This window comes from Coregonus clupeaformis, chromosome 24 (assembly GCF_020615455.1).
Source record: "Coregonus clupeaformis isolate EN_2021a chromosome 24, ASM2061545v1, whole genome shotgun sequence".
NCBI classification, from domain to species: Eukaryota; Metazoa; Chordata; class Actinopteri; order Salmoniformes; family Salmonidae; genus Coregonus; species Coregonus clupeaformis.
Window position 1 is genome coordinate 61,280,441 of NC_059215.1, and position 15,407 is coordinate 61,295,847.

The 15,407-nt window shown below is 45.4% G+C and overlaps 1 protein-coding gene across 1 annotated transcript; it reads left to right on the plus strand.

Moving 5' to 3' along the window:
- Positions 1–913: 913 nt before the first annotated feature.
- Positions 914–15,230, plus strand: si:ch211-161f7.2 (retinoic acid-induced protein 2). The gene is made up of 4 exons (XM_045206946.1): positions 914–1,052; positions 13,191–13,925; positions 14,024–14,998; positions 15,091–15,230. The coding sequence occupies exons 2-4, from the start codon at positions 13,286–13,288 to the stop codon at positions 15,228–15,230; spliced, it is 1,755 nt and encodes a 584-aa protein (XP_045062881.1). The 5' UTR covers positions 914–1,052; positions 13,191–13,285.
- Positions 15,231–15,407: the final 177 nt, after the last annotated feature.

Below are 15,407 nucleotides of genomic sequence, written 5' to 3' on the forward strand. Positions count from 1 at the left end.
TCTCAATGCTCCCATTTAATCCCCCATGGAGCTGAGCCTTCAAACAGTTCACTGCACTGTTGTGTCCTGTGTTCTGTGTTCCATTCTCTGGGGTAAGAATCTAAGAACCCCCCTCCCCCTTTTTCCAACACCCCCCTCCTCCCCCCATCCCCGCTGATGTCTTACTTGAGGAAAGTGACAATCAAACTGAAGTCATTGTCCAGATTTAAGCCAGTCAGAATAGGGGAAATTAACTCTAGGGCCGTCATGCCTAAAGCCTTTACAGAATATTACAACTATTTTATTTTCCTCAAAGATGTGGTTTTGAATAACAAAAATATAAAAGGTAACCTGCTTTCCCCTCGCACATTCTTGTCTTAGTAAATCTGGGAAACACCTATATATGCATGTCAGATGTTGATAATAGCTTAGTAAAGCCAGTGGTTATTGTGGAAATGATGCATTGACACGTTATTGTTGGAATGTTAATGGGACAAGGTTGGGTGAGCCCAGTGAGATGTTGGTGGGATAAACCCACCCAGGCCAAAGTCTATAACAAGCTATTAAACCCAGAAAGACATTTCAATGTATTTCACCCAACACAGCTAGAAGCCCATCACTTGACAAGAATGTCAAGATAAAGATTCACACAAATTATGCTTACCATAAAATAAATCTAATCATTTGTATTAATTGTCTATAGAATATTGCCATGGAAATTATATTTGTTTTTCTGTCAAGGTAGGCATTATTGTCTATCAATTATAATATTTTGTAGTTACGTCTGTTTGACAGCTTTCCGTGTAAAGCTACTGTACTGTAGCCTATGCTTCATAGACTATAAAAATAACGGTTTGCTCGCAGGGGGAGGACGGCTCTGTCCTGTCAAAATACCATGTACCGGAGAGAACCGAGGACACCGTCTGCGCGCGCGCAGCCTCGCTGTCACAGGACTACCGCCTCTCTCCGGGGAAGAAGCAGGGTTTTTGGCTGGCTACGGTAGCTACGTTGTAGCGTCGGGACACTGACGATTTAACATCGAGCATAGCATCACCGCGGGCTCTTCTTGCATGGTAATGGCATCTATCTTTGTTCTAATTTACCTTGAAATGATGGTCGGTCGACTATATGGTTTTTAAAGGGCGAGAGGCCGAAATTGCATTGCTGAATGGCAATGATAGGCCATCTCGTATTTGGAGGAGCAGAAAATGATGGAATGAGCCATATGAAACCTAATTGATGACACCTATTCATTCCTACATGATTGCATTGTTCTGCACGCGATAGTTTATATAAGGCCAGCTTTCCTGCCATGCAATTGGATGGAGAAATTATTAATGGGCTTTATGGGGTCGTCACATAGACTGTAGCCTATACATACATAACGGGTCATCATTACACGGTAATACCAAATACACACATGTGAAGACATAGTCATAGGCATACATAAATGCTACATTGAGTGGAGAATAGCCTAGCTATTCTGTCTTTATTTGGGAGGTAAATGCCAACGGGTCAATAAGAAACTTACATTCATGTTATTGGGTAGACCTGACCAATGCTCCCACAAATGATTTTTATAACACTGGTAGCCTAATTGTAAATGTAGTGTTTTCAAATTCAGACAGTTGTGGTTTGCATATCATGATGTCTATATTCAGTAATATGGTATACGTAAATATATCTAAAGAAATTAAAGTCTCTAAATAATTTAATGTAGGCCTATGTAACTAAGATAATTGGTTAGTGCCCCCACCTGTCCCTGTGGTGATTTGGTCCAGCAATATGTCCAAACAGCTGTGGTACTGTGTAACACTAGAGGCCCTTGGGGACCCTTTGGGGACCCCTTGGAAACGATTAGACGGATCACAGTAATTATACATTACAGGACAACCCAGGTGACGCACACATTATATTATCATCCATACCAGTGTCTAATTACAATACCCCTATTGTCCTGATGACTAAAGCTATAGGCTAGGCTACAATACCCCTATTGTCCTGATGACTAAAGCTATAGGCTAGGCTACAATAGAATGCAGTCATTAAAGACTCCAGGGTCAAACACACCTAATGCTCAGTCTCTCGGCAACAGAGATATCGTGATGAGACTAAAGGTAGATTGGGATTTAGGATGGTAGTGTAAATAAAATAGCCTACTCCTCCTATGACAAATGTGATCTGTGGCAGACTGCTAGATGTATTGATAAGAAGTTGGTACAGAGATAATCTGTGGCAGCCTGCTAGATGTATTGATAAGAAGTTGGTACAGAGATAATCTGTGGCAGACTGCTAGATGTATTGATAAGAAGTTGGTACAGAGATAATCTGTGGCAGACTGCTAGATGTATTGATAAGAAGTTGGTACAGAGATAATCTGTGGCAGCCTGCTAGATGTATTGATAAGAAGTTGGTACAGCGATAATCTGTGGCAGCCTGCTAGATGTATTGATAAGAAGTTGGTACAGAGATAATCTGTGGCAGCCTGCTAGATGTATTGATAAGAAGTTGGTACAGAGATAATCTGTGGCAGCCTGCTAGATGTATTGATAAGAAGTTGGTACAGATAGCCTACTGATGTATGTTTGTTATGTTTTGATACTAGAATATATCAGGTCTATCCCCTCTGCCAAATAGAATATATCAGGTCTATCCCCTCTGCCAAATAGAATATATCAGGTCTATCCCCTCTGCTAAATAGAATATATCAGGTCTATCCCCTCTGCCAAATAGAATATATCAGGTCTATCCCCTCTGCCAAATAGAATATATCAGGTCTATCCCCTCTGCCAAATAGAATATATCAGGTCTATCCCCTCTGCCAAATAGAATATATCAGGTCTATCCCCTCTGCCAAATAGAATATATCAGGTCTATCCCCTCTGCTAAATAGAATATATCAGGTCTATCCCCTCTGCCAAATAGAATATATCAGGTCTATCCCCTCTGCCAAATAGAATATATCAGGTCTATCCCCTCTGCCAAATAGAATATATCAGGTATATTCCCTCTGCTAAATAGCGGTCTCTCCATTCTAGTTTGAAATACTGTTCTATTATATGCAGATGTTTAGAGAGAGTAAAAACATGTTGCACAGACACACACACACACACACACACATCAGTAATCTGGGCACCCAACTCTGTTTTGTTTTGTGAAAATGGAGATGGGCGGAGCCTCTTTGGGGAGAGAGAGAAGACATTACTACACACGCACACGCACACACGCACACACACACAGACACAGACACAGACACAGACACAGACACAGACACAGACACAGACACAGAAAGAGACACAGACACAGACAGTCACTGTGTTGTTGTCCAGTGAGTATGCTGGCTGTGCTAGCTGGTCAAGGCCATGCCCCGCCAGTGGCTTAAAGGCACAGTATGTCATTTCCACAGCCTCCCCCTGCCCCTTTTCTTGCAGAGGCACATCTTAAAGGCACATCTTACAGATTATACCTTTAAACTATGAGGTCACCGGTCATTACTAGGACCCCTGATTTCTCCTGACCACGTGACCTGACCAGGAAGAACATCAGCCCCTAGTTATACTGTTGTTATAAACTAGTGGGAACCAGCACACTACATAAGGAATATGGTCCTATTTGAGACAATACTTGAGAATAGGGTCCTCGGTGTGTCAGGCCAGGGGGGGCTGGTGCTATATATAACCCACCAGTCCAGAACATCTCTGCTCTGCTTCAATTGACCCTTCGCTAAGCCCCGCCCCCCTTGGATGCTGTTGCAACCTCAGGCAACATTTTCCCGGGAAGTCCAATTCCTGATTCAACCACTGGCGAAATCTCCTCACAATGATCTTAAGCTGTGTTTCTAATACACAATGAAATTAAACACAGTCTACCCCTTGATAATCAGGAAACTCTTGGGTATGTTGTGGTGGACTGAAATTAGAATTTCTTCAAGGGAACCTGGTAAAATTATGTTTGTAGTGTAGCTAGCCACTGAATGGCTCTGAATTCACTGTCAGCATGCAGTCAAAGCTATAACCACTTTGGGAGCAAACTAGTGCTCTCAAATCGTATCCTGATGTTGACAGCAGATGGGAGTTGTATTCATAACATTGCTAATTTAGCTAGCTAACATGTTGAGATTAAGTGGCTAGCAAGCTAGCGTTAGCAACGTTTGGTGGTCAATGAGACTGAGCAAGCTAATCAGCTGAGCTAGCAAACAATGTAACAAAAGGATAATTTCAGATTGAAAAATACATTTACCTTTTACATTTTAGTCATTTAGCAGACGCTCTTATCCAGAGCGACTTACAGTTAGTGCATTCATCTTAAGATAGCAAGGTGGGACAACCACATATCTCAGTCATAGTAAGAAAATGTTTACATGGGCAGGGGTGCCAGGATAGAGAAGAGCAGTCTCGGTTGAGTGACCCGACTTGCAGCCTGACTGGTTAGGGTCAAGAAGATGGTTCTGAGTGAGATAGCAGAACTATCTGAGAGTTCTGAGAGTTGGTCAGAGACGGCACGCTCAAGAGATTGGAAAGAAAATAAAGAAGGGAAACACTCCATCAACATTCTCTGAATTTCAGGACTCACAGTAGCAAGTACTCCTGGTGCACTGGGAAATTATTTAGCCATTTAAACATTTAGTTTAGGAAGAAAACTCTTCGTTTTTGCCATAGCCCTCACTGGCTTTCATGAGATTTACGTGAGCTTGACCAAGGTGTTGGACTCGACGATAGTTGCTATCCATTGGAGCGCTGCGATTGGTTACCCAACTTTCTGGGGCAGGGCTTAGCGAAGGGTCAGTTAACAATGACGTATTACAGCATGAATAAACTCCCAGCCCAGACCAAGAACACACTTAAGGCCTTTATAAACACACGGCCATCAGAGCGTCGTCTACGTACAATAACAGCCTGCCAGAGCAAAGCCTCATCCATTCTAAAACAATGACACACTAACCGTCTAAGCTAATGACTATCTCCATTGGGCATGTGTGAGTCAAGGAGTAGGCTTCATCTGGGCTTGGAGTCCCACTCTATATGTTCAGGAGAGCCCTGGGGGAAAGAGGAAAACCTTGGTGCTATAAACGTCAGTACTAAACATATACAAAACATTATTGGATTGTCATATGATGGGCATAAACTGAGTGAACTCAAGTCACTGCTCTCCAAACCCATCGTAATGATCATAATGAATGGTTCTGCTTTAGGATTACATTCCTCATCAATAACAGCCTTGTCATGTCTCTCACTCTGTGCCAGCTTTGCTTCAAACTCATGTACAAAACGGTTTTAGGGCTGCATCCCAAATGGCACCCTATTCCTTATATAGTGGAGTGCACTTCTTTTCACCAGATCCCAATGGGTCCTGGTCAAAAGTAGTGCACTAAATAGGGAATAGGGTGCCATTTGGGACACAAACTAGTAAGCCTATTTTACCCCTTTCCTGATGGTTGCCACAGCTTCCCACATGGGTTCCATTAAACTGGAGAAATGTTGCAGGAGGACAGGCTTTCTGAGGTTTGGGGTTGAAGACATGCCATTTTGTAATTGAAGTTTTGAAGTGTATGATTATGTGAACCGCTTCCCCCTCCATGGGGGCATGAAGTCTTCCTCTCTCTCTCTCATATGCCTTTATATCTTCTTTCTATTTAGTTGTTCTCTCTGAGAGATGACGTAGTCCACGTTGTGTGTTGTTTTCACATACACTCTGTCTCTGTCCTCAGATGTAGACAACTTAGGCTAGGGTTCCCTAATAGGCAGCCATGGGATTTTATTTGGCCCCTTAGGTTTTCTAGATTTTCTTCTATATCGTTTAAATTTTTGCACATAAAATACTGTAAACTCACCAGGAAATCAGCTCAAACTGATTTAAATGTAGGAAATCTGTTCCCAAGTATTCCCAGGCAGAAGTGAGATAGGTGATGGTATCATTGTAATCAAGGTTTGAAATTATTCTGTTTTTGTCAAGTACTATATCTGTTTGGGGTTCTTGCAGTCAGTTCACAGTGTACAAATTATTTACAACTATGTTCCTGCCCCCCGACCATCCGCTCAAGGAAAAATCGGCGGACTGCTGAATGTAATTCGGGGCTATAGTGGATCTGCAAAATTACGTGGTGTTGTGTTATGTTGTGATGCTGTCTGTTGTGCTGTGGTGCTGTTGTGGTGTTGTGTTATGTTGTGATGATGTGGTGCTGTGGTATTGTGGTGTTGTGCTGTTGTGCTGTGGTGCTGTGGTTCTGTGGTGTTGTGGTGCTGTGGTGTTGTGGTGCTGTGGTGTTGTGGTGTTGTGCTGTGGTGTTGTGGTGCTGTGGTGCTGTGGTGTTGTGCTGTGGTGTTGTGGTGTTGTGGTGCTGGTGGTGTTGTGGTGTGGTGTTGTGGTGTTGTGTTGTGGTGCTGTGGTGGTGTGGTGTTGTGGTGCTGTGGTGTTGCTGTGGTGTGCTGGTGTGGTGTTGTGGTGCTGTGGTGCTGTGGTGTGGTGTGGTGTTGCTGTGGTGTGGTGTGGTGTTGTGGTGCTGTGGTGTTGCTGTGGTGTGGTGTTGTGGTGCTGTGGTGTTGCTGTGGTGTGGTGTTGTGGTGCTGTGGTGCTGTGGTGCTGTGGTGCTGTGGTGCTGTGGTGCTGTGGTGTGGTGTTGTGGTGTTGTTGTGGTGTGGTGTGGTATGGGAGATATAGATCAGGCAACATAGATCAGACCACAGCTAACATCGGACAAGAGTAACCTAGAGAAAGGGCACTGGTAAAAAAAACAATCACTGTTCCCCCAACACAGATGAAGCCTAGCATCCATGTAGCCTACAAAATGGCTGCCAGAGTTGCTGCTGCTTCACTGTGCCAACAACATGTGTTGCCATGACAACAGTAGATTGGGGCTCAGGAAGCACAGCAAGTCAAAGACAGTCTCTCTCTCCTCCAATAATATCTCCTCCAATATCTCCCCATACCAGTCAGTGTGACAACCAATGAAGATTGAGTGTAGAATTAAAGGGGAAATCTGCATTACAAAGCAGCCACCCAGCAACTGTTTCAGTAAACAGCTGAGGGATGGGGCTGGAGAAATATAACCACGCTCAAATTCATAGACATAGGTGGCTATACGGGGTTCTTTATAGACCAGGTGACTATAGGGGGTTCTTTATAGACCAGGTGGCTGTAGGGGGTTCTTTATAGACCAGGTGGCTATAGGGGGTTCTTTATAGACCAGGTAGCTGTAGGGGGTTCTTTATAGACCAGGTGACTATAGGGGTTTCTTTATAGACCAGGTGACTATAGGGGGTTCTTTATAGACCAGGTGGCTATAGGGGGTTCTTTATAGACCAGGTGACTATAGGGGGTTCTTTATAGACCAGGTGGCTGTAGGGGGTTCTTTATAGACCAGGTGACTATAGGGGGTTCTTTATAGACCAGGTGGCTATAGGGGGTTCTTTATAGACCAGGTGGCTATAGGGGGTTCTTTATAGACCAGGTGGCTGTAGGGGGTTCTTTATAGACCAGGTGGCTATAGGGGGTTCTTTATAGACCAGGTGACTATAGGGGGTTCTTTATAGACCAGGTGACTATAGGGGGTTCTTTATAGACCAGGTGACTATAGGGGGTTCTTTATAGACCAGGTGGCTGTAGGGGGTTCTTTATAGCCCAGGTGACTATAGGGGGTTCTTTATAGACCAGGTGGCTGTAGGGGGTTCTTTATAGACCAGGTGGCTATAGGGGGTTCTTTATAGACCAGGTGGCTGTAGGGGGTTCTTTATAGACCAGGTGACTATAGGGGGTTATTTATAGACCAGGTGACTATAGGGGGTTCTTTATAGACCAGGTGACTATAGGGGGTTCTTTATAGACCAGGTGACTATAGGGGGTTCTTTATAGACCAGGTGGCTATAGGGGGTTCTTTATAGACCAGGTGACTATAGGGGGTTCTTTATAGACCAGGTGACTATAGGGGGTTCTTTATAGACCAGGTGGCTATAGGGCGTTCTTTATAGACCAGGTGACTATAGGGGGTTCTTTATAGACCAGGTGGCTATAGGGGGTTCTTTATAGACCAGGTGGCTATAGGGGGTTCTTTATAGACCAGGTGGCTATAGGGGGTTCTTTATAGACCAGGTGGCTATAGGGGGTTCTTTATAGACCAGGTGACTATAGGGGGGTTCTTTATAGACCAGGTGGCTATAGGGGGGTTCTTTATAGACCAGGTGGCTATAGGGGGGTTCTTTATAGACCAGGTGGCTGTAGGGGGGTTCTTTATAGACCAGGTGGCTATAGGGCGTTCTTTATAGACCAGGTGGCTATAAGGGGTTCTTTATAGACCAGGTGGCTATAGGGGGTTCTTTATAGACCAGGTGACTATAGGGGGTTCTTTATAGACCAGGTGACTATAGGGGGTTCTTTATAGACCAGGTGGCTATAGGGGGTTCTTTATAGACCAGGTGGCTATAGGGGGTTCTTTATAGACCAGGTGGCTATAGGGGGTTCTTTATAGACCAGGTGGCTGTAGGGGGTTCTTTATAGACCAGGTGGCTGTAGGGGGTTCTTTATAGACCAGGTGGCTGTAGAAGGTTCTTTCAAGACCAGGTGACTATAGGGGGTTCTTTATAGACCAGGTGGCTGTAGAAGGTTCTTTCAAGACCAGGTGACTATAGGGGGTTCTTTATAGACCAGGTGGCTGTAGAAGGTTCTTTCAAGACCGGTGCCTGTAGTGTGTTTGTAAATAAATTGCCACATGAGGCAATGATTCACCTGAAGGTAATCTGGTTGTTGGCGGAGTGATACAGTAACGTGGGTCATTCACCTGAAGGTAATCTGGTCGTTGGCGGAGTGATATAGTACCGTGGGTCGTTCACCTGAAGGTAATCTGGTCGTTGGCGGAGTGATATAGTACCGTGGGTCGTTCACCTGAAGGTAATCTGGTCGTTGGCGGAGTGATACAGTACCGTGGGTTGTTCACCTGAAGGTAATCTGTTAGTTGGTGGAGTGATACAGTACCGTGGGTCTTCTTCAAACACACGCACACCACAGGAGGCTGGTGGCATCTTAATTGGGGAGGATGGGCTCGTGGTAATGCTGGAGCAGAATAAGTGGAATGGTATCAAATAGATCAAACACATGGTTTGATGCCATTCCATTCACTCTGTTCCAGCCATTATTATCCTCCCCTCAGCAGCCTCAGCAGCCTCCACTGACGCACACACACACACACACACACACACACACAGACACAGACCTCACATGACTGTTGTTAAAACGCTACCCTGACTGGACTCTCTGTCCGTCAGGAATTGGACCATAAATTCACTCCAAAGCATCATCCCAGGCCCAGCCAGGTGCTGCCCAGAGGTAGCATCCATACATTCTGTAGTAGTGGTGAGGTAGTAGTCTGGATCAGTTTCTGAAGCCTTCGTCTGATCTGAGAGTAATTGGCTCCAAGCTGTGAGATATGGTGCAGCCCTGCACTGCTGCTTCTTTGAGTTATATGTGTGTATGTGTGTGTGTGTGTGTGTGTGGGGGGGGTGGTCACTCTGTGTGTGCATCCGTATGTCCGTACGCGCATAGTTGTGTTCTAGAACTCACATAAATACATGTACAACAGGTCATTATTCGATGCAAGAGTTTTGGGTGTGTTTGGAAATGTTAAACTTTTTTATTTGACATTACTGCTGAGTTTCTTCTTCTCTGGAGGATAAATCACGTTCTTGAAGCCGGCTGGCCTGTTGGTGACTAACCTTGTAACGCTTCCAATGCTGGGATTATTATTTATAAGACTTTCTTTTATTGAAGATTTATTTCAGAGTTCTTGGCAGGGCGTTTAATAGATTTCAGACCAATAAAGTGGAGTTTAGGCCGGCAGTGTGTGTGTGTGTGTGTGTGTGTGTGCAAGGTGCTGGTATCATTAAGAGCATGTGTTTGTTTTCCACCACCAGATTTTAAACAAGTGCTTAAATGTATACTGATTGATGACCTCATCTCTGTCACAGTCCCAGATGAGTCCCAGGGAGTGTAAGTCAACAGAACGACGTTCAATTGAAGACAGATTTGTAAAACTGTGTCTCTCGTAAAATGAAATGCATCTTACAGTTGTAAAAAGCTCTGGCGTTTTACAGTCAGACTTGAACAGACTATTTTGACAGAACCGAATATTTGTACTCAATAAAACAAATTCCTAACTAAGTCTTGACGTCTTAAGGCCAACTGAAGAAAATAAATGACAACAAGACTCTCAAATACAGGAAATAGTGTATCATTATGAATCTGAAGGCTATGCACTGTATACATTAGTAATCATTTACCGTTCCAAATGGCCTTTCCTTTATTCCATTAGTGGGATAATGCAGAGGAACCATTTTGTCCAGAGAAGTGATCAGCAGAACAGCAGGCGATCTAAATCTTGTCCCAAATGGCACCCTATTCCCTGGCCTATATAGTGCACTACTTTTAACTAGAGCCCTATGGCCTTGGTCAAAAGTAGTGCACTACGTAGGGAATAGGGTGCCATTTGGGACGCACACTTAAGCAGCGCATTAGGGTCAGGGAGTTGGAACAGAACTCCTTTGGCATTAAGGTTTTTCCAAACACAATTCACCACAGGACCCTGAAGCCTCACAAATGAAAAGCTTCCCTCTAAACAGCTACATATGGACTATTACCCCCGCCTTAACCTTTTCAACTCAGCCCATGACCGAACGCTGGGAAGGAGAGGAGAGCCAAGCAGAGGAGAGGAGAGCCGTCCTCTATTCACATTCAAGATCCTGGTAATGTGGGGGAGGTTCTGTATCTGGTGTTTTGGATGGGCATATCTATGGTGTACATGCAGGCCTGGTATTGGAGGAGATGTTTTGAGGAGGGCTTTATGTGTTTTCTCTCTCTCCCCGTGTCTGTGTCAGGGTGACCTGATAGGAGAGACATAAGACTATAAAGGACATGTTCAAGGACTTTAACAAGATATCGCCAGGATTTCATTTCATTTCTGGGGCTTTCTTTATCTTTCTTTTTAGTTTCATTTTAGTTTCGATATCGTAGGAGATTGGAGATTTTCTATGGAACATTTTCTATGCTTGTCAGTCCAGGAGTAACCTAGGCTTTAATGTGTCCTGGAAACCTGCCCCTAATGTCCAGATGGGCATATCTATTTGACAGAGTTTCTGTCAACATGTGAAAGTAAAGTATTCTATTCCAAAGTAATATGACCGGCAGAGATAGTCTCCATGGGAATATACTGTAGATAGCTGGGCCTTCCCTCTCAGTACACGTCTCCTATTTATTTGGCCTGCACGTAAACAACTATCTGAGTGGAGGAGGAATATCCAGCCTGATCCAACTATCTGAGGGGAAGAGGAATATCCAGCCTGATCCAACTAGCTGAGGGGAAGAGGAATATCCAGCCTGATCCAACTATCTGACGGGGAAGAGGAATATCCAGCCTGATCCAACTATCTGAGGGGAAGAGGAATATCCAGCCTGATCCAACTATCTGAGGGGAAGAGGAATATCCAGCCTGATCCAACTAGCTGAGGGGAAGAGGAATATCCAGCCTGATCCAACTATCTGAGGGGAAGAGGAATATCCAGCCTGATCCAACTAGCTGAGTGGAGGAGGAATATCCAGCCTGATCCAACTATCTGAGGGGAAGAGGAATATCCAGCCTGATCCAACTAGCTGAGGGGAAGAGGAATATCCAGCCTGATCCAACTAGCTGACAGGAAGAGGAATATCCAGCCTGATCCAAACGCACAATAGCATGGTCTCAGATCGGGTTGTGCTGTCTTGCCAACTCCATTTCTGTCACAGCAATGTGCTGGAGTTGGCAAGACAGCACAGACAGATCTGGGACCAGGCTAAAGCCACTGGCTTCCACAATAAACAACTAAATCTAATAGATGGGAGAGAGGCTGGGAGGACTGATGAGAGGCAGGGAGTAGTTCTGTTTCTGGTCAATTACGTATTTATGCTTAATCAGGAATTATACTGATCTAAATTGGTCTGTGATGGTTTTCCAGAACTCTGGTTTAAAACACAACAATGGTGGACTGTTGTTTATATTGCTCCTGTCTAGTTTTAACTCTGGTTTAAAACACAACAATGGTGGACTGTTGTTTATATTGCTCCTGTCTAGTTTTAACTCTGGTTTAAAACACAACAATGGTGGACTGTTGTTCTAGTCTAGTTTTATCTCTGGTTTAAAACACAACAATGGTGGACTGTTGTTCTAGTCTAGTTTTAACTCTGGTTTAAAACACAACAATGGTGGACTGTTGTTCTAGTCTAGTTTTATCTCTGGTTTAAAACACAACAATGGTGGACTGTTGTTCTAGTCTAGTTTTAACTCTGGTTTAAAACACAACAATGGTGGACTGTTGTTCTAGTCTAGTTTTAACTCTGGTTTAAAACACAACAATGGTGGACTGTTGTTCTAGTCTAGTTTTATGGTCATTTCACGGCCTCATTATTAGTTTTTTGTTCTGCTAGTGTTCCCTGTTTAGAAACATCCTATTTCCTGTATTTGGTCAATACGTTGGAGAACAAAATAAATGATTTATTTTCTTCTGTCTTCTGCTGCTAAAATGAGTGTTATATCAGCTGTGAGCTTGTGTCAGTGCTATCACACATAGAGTATCTCTAGAACTGTCTCATCATTACAGGTCATCTACCTCCTAGGTCTCTGTAAAGACATGATCCACCCTCTGTCCAATCGAACTAAATTAAACCAGGCTCAATATGACCCTTATGAAATTACATTCCTGCTTAATCTATGCCTACCAGAGAAACAAGTTTGCAATAAATGTGTACTGCTGCTGGCGATGTTAGTTATTGTATTTAGGTTTATAGTGCACTACTTTTGACTAGGACCCATAGGGCTCTGGTCAAAAGTAGTGCACTAAATAGAAAATAGGATGCCATTTGGGACGCCGACATCACTAGCAGGTTCAAGGGTAATATTGGGGGATTTGGAAAAGACAAGAGGATTTAGAAGTGATTTAGTGTTCATTTTGAGTTGAACCAAGTCAAGTCCAACAGTTTGTCCTCAGGGTCTTTCATTAAATCATAGCAGGAGGGACTGGGACATTAAGCTCCAACTCTACTCTGCTTTCATCCACAGGAACACTGAATAAACACTGAAGCTTGTTATTTTCCGTTTCTTTACTTTGCTAACTTGCCAGTTCTAGTTCTGTCTAATGACCAATATTTCTCCACTTCATTTTTCATTAAAACTTTTTTATTTTTCCCCGTCAGGTTAGATGCAAGTCTGTGACACTGCTACACTGTAACCATGGCCCTCCTATCCTAAGCTAAGACTCCAGTGACTCCAGTGGATGTTTTGAGGAAAAAGAAGATGGAGGATCTTCGCTCAGAGCATGTAGCTGACCCTCCTCAAAATGGAGGGAGTAGTGGAGGAGGAAGAGGTGGTGGAGAGGGGGTCGGAAAGGTAGAGAACACTGTCACCCAGCTGATTACAAGCGAGGCCTCAAGCATCGGCTCTCCTGCCCAGGCTAATCAGAAACCAACCCTTTCACATATGGTAAATATCCCAGCGTCCCCCACCATGGTCAGCCCCAGCGCCGAGGCTCCAGAAGGGGTGGCTCTCAAGGTGGCTGCCACTGTGCTTCAGCCTTTCTGTCTGGGGGACAGTCCTGTGATGCTGCCCATCCACCCCCTCCAACAGATGGCTGGAGGAACCGCTCCCCAGGGTATCCCTCCGTACCTCCTGACCCACCAGGGGCCTCTCTCCCTAGGCTCCCTCTCCCAGGGCCCTGGCCTCTCCCTGCCTCTGGTCCTGGAGCAGCATGTGTTCCAGCATCTGAATACCATGGGAGCGATGCTCCAACAGACTCCGCCCTATCCTTCCCTGTCCTTCCTCCAGAACAATCTGCTGTGTCACACCCAGCCTCAGACCTCTTCCATGGCTTCATTGGCCTTCTGCCAGCCTCCAGCCCTGGATCAGAAACTACCCGGACCTCCAGCCCAGGACCCAGGTAATTGTAATGGCATATAGTAATTCAGCTGTCTACTATTGGTGTGGAATCCCTCCAATTGTAGTAATACAACTATTCTCTCTCTTTCTCTCTCCTAGGTATTCATGCCCTCCTCCAGAACCCAGCGTTCGCTGCCCTCATACAGGACCTGTTTTCTGCCCAGACCAACCCCACCTCCCCATCCTGTCACCCAGCAGGATCAACCCCAACTGACCCCTTTGCTTCAGCCTCATTCCCCCCATCCCAACCCCAACCTCCACCCCTCTCCTACCCCTACAGCTCCCCGCTAGCCCCCCTGGTACCCCCTGCCACCCTCCTGGTCCCCTACCCTGTCATTGTCCCTCTCCCTGTCCCTCTCCCCATCCCTCTCCCTCTTCCTATCCCCGTCCCACAGAGACAGGAGTCCAAAGGATTTTCTGAACCCTGTAAACCAGCCTGTATGATGACTAAAAGCACACAGACTAACTCTGAGGAGATTGTCAGTCCTCCACCACACGGTAACATTATGACTCTTTACCCATCCTCTATGGCCTCTCTGTCCACTGTTGCCATGGTCCCTGAGGGGGAGGTGCTTGACCTATCATTGAAAGCCCCTCCCATAATCCAACCAAAGCAGGAAATGGCATTTCAACAACACGATGACACTGTCCTTGACCTGTCTGTGGCTAGTAAACAGACTGTCAGTAGAAAAGAGCGTCCTTCATCGCGGGACTGGCACACTTCTTCCGAGGGTACCGCTACAGCTTGGCTCCCTTCATCCGAGGGCACTACATCTGTGTCTCCGGAGGTCTTAAAGCCTGCGGAGTGCACTCAGAAGCTCCACCGCCACCCTAACCCGCTGAACGGTGTAACCCATGTAGAATTCAGAGGCCGGCGTCAGTGGGCGGTGGTGGATGGAGGTGGCAGCAGTAACAGACCCAGCAGCGAGCCCAAGTGCAGTAGCAGCAGCGGTAGCTCTAACTTTGAGATCTTTCACACCTCTCAAACAGCCAAAGTCATCGTGGCGGTCAAAGACGCGATCCCCACCACCGCCATCTTCTGTGGGAAGATCAAGTCTCTCTCTGGGGTGTCCAGTAAGAGCCTGTCTATTAACAACAACAGGACTCCTCCGGCCACACGGGGGCGCTGTTACATCAGTGTTACGGTGCTCTGCCTCTACCCAGAGGACACCATGTGGTGGAGCAGAAGGACCCTAACCTCCCCAGGAACAGACAGGCCATCAAACTGAAGAAGGTCAGTTCACAGGAGATCCACATCCTCCCCATCAAGAAGCAACGCCTAGCCGCCTTCTGCCCCAGGAAGTAGAGAGGAGTTAGCCTGGTCCCAGATCTGTTTGTACTGTCTTGCAGATCTGGGACCAGGCTGGAGCGTGAAGTGTCATTGTTGAAATGGGATCGAATCCCGGGTCAGACAGACAGGGCGGTCTCTGTTACATAAAGGAGGTGGTGATGAGGTGAACTATCCTTGACCGAGACCTGAAGA